This window comes from Alosa sapidissima, chromosome 21 (genome assembly GCF_018492685.1).
Source record: "Alosa sapidissima isolate fAloSap1 chromosome 21, fAloSap1.pri, whole genome shotgun sequence".
NCBI lineage: Eukaryota > Metazoa > Chordata > Actinopteri > Clupeiformes > Clupeidae > Alosa > Alosa sapidissima.
The window spans coordinates 6,017,817-6,025,316 of NC_055977.1; the positions used below are offsets into that span (position 1 = coordinate 6,017,817).

At 44.7% G+C, this 7,500-nt stretch overlaps 1 protein-coding gene across 5 annotated transcripts in view; it reads left to right on the top strand.

The window, feature by feature from the left end:
- The window catches only part of col16a1 (collagen, type XVI, alpha 1), a 125,799-nt gene that overhangs the window by 90,779 nt on the left and 27,520 nt on the right, over nt 1–7,500 (top strand). For all 5 annotated transcript variants that reach the window (XM_042077547.1, XM_042077550.1, XM_042077549.1 and 2 more), the window contains 4 exons: nt 2,892–2,936; nt 3,708–3,833; nt 5,462–5,503; nt 7,067–7,162. In XM_042077547.1, the coding sequence (XP_041933481.1) occupies nt 2,892–2,936; nt 3,708–3,833; nt 5,462–5,503; nt 7,067–7,162 (309 nt within the window). The remainder of the gene's footprint in view (nt 1–2,891; nt 2,937–3,707; nt 3,834–5,461; nt 5,504–7,066; nt 7,163–7,500) is intronic.

Consider the following 7,500-nt stretch of genomic DNA (forward strand, 5'->3'; position numbering starts at 1 on the left):
TGCTGCCGTAAACACCATGATTACTCTCGCCAGCCCGAAGAGCTGCTAGAACTGTCTGGAGCCGAGCTCTGAGCGCAACAAACTAGCTCAACTCTCTCCGAACTTTTAATCCTTTTACTCAAATATACTGTATCTCTCTCTTTCTCTCTCTCTCCTCATTTCCCTCTCCAACTATTTTATGATAATTTCCTCTTGGTATGTCTCTCTGTCTACCTACTCTTTTTCTCTCTCTCTCTCTCCTCCCCTCCTCTCTCCCATCTCTCTCTCTTTCTCCTCCCCTCCTCTCTCTCTCTCTATCTCTCTTCATTCTGTCCCTCCTCTTTCTGTCGTCCTCTGAGAACGAGACTGTCAGCCCACTGTGGAAACTTGGCTGAGGCCTGCCTCTCTCTGTGTGATTCAGCCCCCCCCTTAGTGTGCTTTAACCCCCCCCCCCCTCTCCCTCAGTGTGCTTTAACCCCTCCCCTCTCCCTCAGTGTGTTTTACCCCCCCCCCCCCCTCTCCCTCAGTGAGTGTCCTCTCCTCAGCGTTCTATGCATCATTTCATTATTATCTTCTAATGTTTATCCCTCCACTTGCCCATTGTTTAGCATATTCCTTATCTCTTTCTTTGTCATATGGTTTTTCTCTTTTCCTGTGATGTTTTCTCCCCTCTCTCCCTCTCCATATCTTTCCATGATTGCTCTCTTTCTCTCTCTCTCTCTTTAATCTGTTTCTTTTGTTCTCTCTCCATACCTCTCTGCATCATCCTTTCTCTCTCTCTGTTTTCCTTCTCCATGACACTCTCTTTCTATCTGTCTCTCTCCCTCTATCTCTCTCTCTCTTTCTCTCTCTCCTCTCTCTTCATGTCATTCCCAGTAGAGTCTCTTGTAAATGCTCCAGTGCTAGCATCAGCATCTGCTAGCGACTGCCAAGCCCTCCCTGTAAACTGCATCTGTTATATGTCAATGGATTTCACTCTCAATTCACAACCCTCAAGCACCGAGTCAAAATTCCCCGGATGGCTTGTCGTAGTTTGCAGAACTCAAATGGCTTGCCATAGTTCAGCTGGCTGAAGGCTTGCTTATCAAAAAAGCTAATTCTATGCACTCACTGAGAGAAGTACTTTAAAATCCTGTACAAGATAATGTTCCAGAAAAAAAAAACTCTAAACCAGTGATACGGTACAGACTAAGAGCTGGATTTAAAGTTGATCCGACATTGACATGTAATAACTGACAGGTATTTTACTATTGAAGCATGTGATTGCACAGACTACAATGAAAGGTTTCTGCCTCCCTCGAACACACAAATTAGACCACAGGCTTGATCATGCCAATTTGCTTGATGACGTCTTCATTTGGGCAGATGCAAAGCACTATTTATGAGGAAGTGTAATGAGAGGTCTCGTTGTGAGAATACACTGTACAGTCTAAATGTTTACTGCATAAAGCTGTCCAACGACACAGGCTGAGAGTGGCCTCAGGCCAAGCTGGAGTAGAAAACACTAACAAGACTCTTGAGTGTCCTCCATGACCGGTCCACCCGTTTGAGACAAATGGCAACTCTGCAGACGATCTGGTGTTGTATGCTTGATGATATTGGGGTGTTAGTGCTGATTAGATTGGCCAAACGTTCTGTTCATTGGTTGTTTATTGTCACTTTGGATAAAAGCATCAGTCAACAATATTACATGTAATGTAAATGCTGCAACGTTCGTCCATTGATGCTTGCAGTATATGTCAGATTAGCTATGTGTGTGTGTGTGTGTGTGTGTGTGTGTGTGTGCGCGTGTGTGTGTGTGCATGTGTGTGTGTGTGCGTGTGTGTGCATGTGTATGTGTGTGTGTGTGCCTGTGTGTGTGTGTGTATGTGTGTGTGTGTGTGTGTGTGTGTGTGTGTGTGTGTGTGTGTGTGTGTGTGTGCGTGTGTATGTGTGTCGGGATATGTGTGCAATCTTATTCGTATGTAAGGAGAAGACGGAAGATGAAGGAAGGTAGATGATGTCATGTTGAGAGCATGTCAGCACAGCATTTCATTACTTAGATGCTTCACTCAAAAGGTGAGACTGAGATCATCATGTCAGACTTGTTTTTCATTAGAAGGTGGAGACAGAAGAACATCCATATACTGAACATCTGTTTGCTATGCTGTGCATGTCTTTAAATCCAGGATCTGGAAAAAAGAGAGGAGAGAAAATCAGTCATAGGGGTGAAGTGCATGTTGATTAGGTTTCTGATTTGAGCTCAAATAAACTCAAAACAAACATGTCAGGCATTAGCTGTCCAAACCCAGTCTTGCCGTCAGTGAGTTTATTAAAGTGAGTACAGAATCAGTACAGACTGGATGCCAGGCCAGACCAACTGGCAGGTCATGAAGGAGCCGTTGTGTGTGGGCAATACTCCAGAAGCCAGGGGCAAAGACCTTGTGAGAGACTGCATGGTTCAAACGTTTTCATTAAACTCGTAGTAGTAGACATGTTCTAATATAAACTGATCTAAAGAGTTCGTAAATAGGCTTAAAATGTAATCCTGAACATTAGCGTAAACTCAAAATTAAGCGTTTATTTATGATATAGTTCTACCTAGTGCGTGTGTTTTTTTGTTTTTGTTTTTTGGATTCAAATTTAACCAGAAAATAGACTTCTTAAAGTAGTGTGTTTCAGTAAAGATCAGAGGGGGGGTCTTAAATATGTAAAATGTCCAGCATCTGCCTGTTTTAGTTGATTCAATGCAAACCTTCCTCTGTGCCATCACAAATCTTAACTTTCACAGTAAGTCATTTTTTAAATCTCTCTCAAATCAAACATCACCTACTCTTTGTATATAATGACATTAATGACCTTATATAATGACCTTAATGACCTTGTCCTGTTTGTGCCACACTGATTTCTTTCTCCTTGTCCCTTCATCACAGCCTCCTCTGCCTTTGCCTGAGCATCTAACCAAATCTGACCCCAAGGTGAGTTTCAGTGGAACCATGGGAATTGTAGTTTTGTTTCTTTACTCAATATTGGATGCCCCTGTTTATTATTCATGTTTTTAGCATATGAGAGTTATGCTTAACTGTATACGTTAGCCTTAGCATTCAGCAGTGGTTCCCTTATAGCGTCTGTGATTATGTTTATGTTTAGCTGTAGGAAAAGAGCGGGAATGTTAGTCGGATTGGCTGCTTGTATATGCAGATGCACAGATGTTAACATTCAGCCCATGGTGTTCCGTAATCCAAAGCACACAATGTGTATTATCGTGCTCTAATATGAATCCAAGCACATATGCATGAATGTGTTTGTGTTCTGCAAGTGCACAAACTGTACATTCACACTCACACATATGTGAATATATATGTGTGTACTCCTCCCTGTATGTTGTGCTTATGTGTGTGTGTGTGTGTGTGTGCGTGTATGTGTGCGTGTGTGTGTGTGTGTATGTGCGCACGTGTGTGTGTGTGTGTGTGTGTGTGCGTGTGCATGTGTGTGTGTGCGTGCGTGCGTGTGTGTGTGTGCGTGCGTGCGTGTGTATGTGTATGTGCGCGTGTGTGTGTGTATGTGTATGTGTGTGTGCATGTGCGTGTGTGTGTGTGCGTGTGCATGTGTGTGTGTGTGTGTGTGTGCGTGTGCATGTGTGTGTGTGTGTGTGCGTGCGTGTGTGTATGTATGTGTGTGTGTATGTGTGTGTGTGTGTGTGTGTGTGTGTGTGTGTGTGTGTGTGTGTGTGTGTGTGTGTGACATAGGAGCCCTGTGAAGACTGCTCGCAGGGCCTGCCTGGTGTGCCAGGGGGTGCGGGCACCAAAGGCGACAAGGGGGAGAAGGGGGATCAGGGGAAACCAGGCATCACGGAGGCAGACGACTGTGCGCGGGTAAGGGCTAGCGGTCACTGATCAGGGCAGTGGTTCACTAACACGCAGGGTAGACGACTGTGCGCCGGTAAGGGGCAGCGGTCACTGATCAGGGCAGTGGTTCACTAACACGCAGGGTAGACGACTGTGCGCCGGTAAGGGGCAGCGGTCACTGATCAGGGCAGTGGTTCACTAACACGCAGGGTAGACGACTGTGCGCCGGTAAGGGCTAGCGGTCACTGATCAGGGCAGTGGTTCACTAACACGAAGGGTAGACGACTGTGCGCCGGTAAGGGGCAGCGGTCACTGATCAGGGCAGTGGTTCACTAACACGAAGGGTAGACGACTGTGCGCCGGTAAGGGGCAGCGGTCACTGATCAGGGCAGTGGTTCACTAACACGCAGGGTAGACGACTGTGCGCGGGTAAGGGGCAGCGGTCACTGATCAGGGCAGTGGTTCACTAACACGCAGGGTAGACGACTGTGCGCCGGTAAGGGGCAGCGGTCACTGATCAGGGCAGTGGTTCACTAACACGCAGGGTAGACGACTGTGCGCCGGTAAGGGGCAGCGGTCATTGATCAGGGCAGCGATCACTAACACGCAGGGTAGACGACTGTGCGCCGGTAAGGGGCAGCGGTCACTGATCAGGGCAGTGGTTCACTAACACGCAGGGTAGACGACTGTGCGCCGGTAAGGGCTAGCGGTCACTAATCAGGGCAGCGATCACTAACAGTCAGGGCAGTTTACTGTGCGTGGGTAATGGGTGAAAGTGGGTAAGCGGTCACTAACACTCAGGGTAGACAAATGTGTGTGGGTAACGGTAAGCGGTAACACTCAGGGTAGACAAATGTGTGTGGGTAAAAGGCAATAGTCACTAACATGCAGGTATTACCTCTTAGGTGTCGCCAAGTCCGCCGGAGAGGTAAAACACAAAACTTGCCAAATCGCATCAAAGACTGTACAAACAAATACCGCCCCCAGAAACCCTGAACAGTGTATTTTTTTGGAGACAGAAACTGAATATATTTCATAGCTTTGTGAGGAGAATACATTAAACATGTACATTTCAGTCTCCGAGTCAATGAAAGCCATTCATACAATATTGGTCAGCAGTCATTAGCATAGCTCAGTCATTTATCTAACTTTTATAGTTAACATGAGGCTTTATCCCATAAATAAGTTGTTCAGCAGGTTATTAGCTCAAACTTGAACTTAGAAACTACGATGAAATTAAACAGAGGGTATTTCCCCCCTCCTGAACAGTAGTCTGCCTTAGCTGTGCTCTGTGGGTGGTGGTCTGCTTGTTAGCATTGCTAGCTAGCTTCTTAGCATTGCCCTAGCTAGCACACAGCTACATGTAGCTTCTTAGCATTGCCCTAGCTAGCACACAGAGGGATTTAGTCAGCATGATGGGGTGAGGTGGAGTGCTGGTGGGACTAACGGGGCTAAATACAAAGCAGCATTTGACACTTGTGCTAGGCGCTAGCTACTGTATACAGATACCAGGAACATGGATGACTTATAATAATATAATAATATAATAATGTGTCTCCTCTCTCTTCTCCTTCTCTTTCCTCTCTCTTCTCCTCTGTTCTCCCTTCTCCTCATCCCTCGCTCTCTGGGGTTTTTAATCTTCTCTCCGTCCTCAGTGCTACAAGAGGCCTCAAGGAGAAGAGCCGGCTCAGGAAGTAGTGAGTCACACACACACACACACACACACACACTTTACAGCCCCAAACTACGCTCTGACTGATCAAGTCTTATTACACGGCTCTTCACAAGGCAAGTAGAATGCTCCATTGACTTGAATGGGCTTTCCAAAAGTTCTATGGTAAAATATTTATATCATTTATATCATGTAATTACCGCTGCAAACATATAATTACCGCTGTCAATGGCAACAGAGTTTGTGCTTCTGCTTCAGGTATTTCATATCACTATGCAAGAACTGGAACTTCATTCAAAAGTGAAAGCAGACAGTTGTCACAACCACCTGGCTCAAAGTAGCTGTGACATTAAATGGGAGACCACACTGTAGCGATATGTTCAATAATATAAGTTTATTTTTAACATTAAAAAGATAAGGTCAGTATAGTGTATAAACAAGGATAGTGTAATGCAAAGTATGTCTAGGGGTGATCAAACAAAAGTGTAAAACGCGTATCACGAATCGGTCATTATTGGGAAAATAAGTCCCTTCAGGGCAGAACAAGACCGGTTCGCCCTGTCGGGACTTATTTTCCCAATAATGACCGGCGTTCTATACATTATCCCTTACACAACAATATGCACACACTGTAAAATAGTCCTTCAAAGTGAAGTCTCATCCGAAGTGGAGTCTCATCCTGAGTGTGGTCTCATTCGTGATCGATCCAACACAGTGCACACAAGAGTGTGGTCTCATTCGTATTCGATCCAACACAGTGCACACAAGAGTATGGTCTCACTCGTATTCGATCCAACACAGTGCACACAAGGGTGTGGTCTCATTTGTATTCGATCCAACACAGTGCACACAAGGGCTGTGTATTGGCAAGGACCTCACCATACGATACGCATCACCATACATGGTTCTCCATACAATACATCACTATATATTTTGCGATACAATACATATTCAATACATACAATACATCACAATATATTGTGATACATTACATATTCAATACATACAATACATCACAATATATTGCAATACTTTTTACTGAAAATGTAAACAGAGCTGGAAACACACCTTGCTGTGTACCACCTGGGCAGTATAATATGTAGATCACATTATACTGATAATTCAGCAGATAATTAATAATAAAAGAAAAGCTGTATAGACATTTTTGCACTTTGTATGGCACTGTGGTCAGTGTAAACTGTATTTTATATGTGCCTTATAGACCCTTTCAAGAGAGTTCCATTATCAGCATCATAGTTGGCCCCACAAGGCTTCCGTTGTAACATTCCATATGTTATCTTAATGCAGAGGAAGTAGATTGGGGCCCAAATAGAACGTTCAAGCATTGTTTTTGTTTTTATTGTTGAAAGGGTCTATAAATAAATGTTACTTACTTTTACTTTACTTACCGCCTAATGCTTTTAAGCGAAAGCACAGCCCACACAATTCAACACACACACAATTCAAAGTCGTGTTTCCTGGTGCAGCCTAAAACTGCAGGCCCGCACATGCATTTCAAAGTGGTCACTGCTTTGCATTGATGTGTCCACGTGTTTGACTGCGCTGTCTGTGTTTGTGTTCTGTGCAGGTAAATCCCACCACGACAGGAGCAGGAGGAGGAGGAGCAGGTGGCTGTGCAGGTGGGGCCGGCTCACCTGGCCCTGCAGGACATCCAGGCGAAATGGTGAGAAAACGACAGAGTAGACAACGTTGGGGTAGAGTGGGGGTAGAGTGATGTCTATAACTACTCAATAGGAAGTGACTGTTCTGGGGTCGTGCATAACTACTATGATAAGTGACTGATGTGTGTAGTAACTACTATAGGAAGTGACTGATGTGTGTAACTACTATAGTAATTGACAGCTGGTGGTTGATGTTTATAACTACTATAGGAAGTGAGTGTTGGTGGTTGAAGTGTATAACTATAGGAAGTGACTGATTTGTCTAGGAAGTGACTGATGTGTGTAACTGCTATGGTAAGTGACTGATGTGTGTAACTGCTATATCGGAACTCCCCCTATT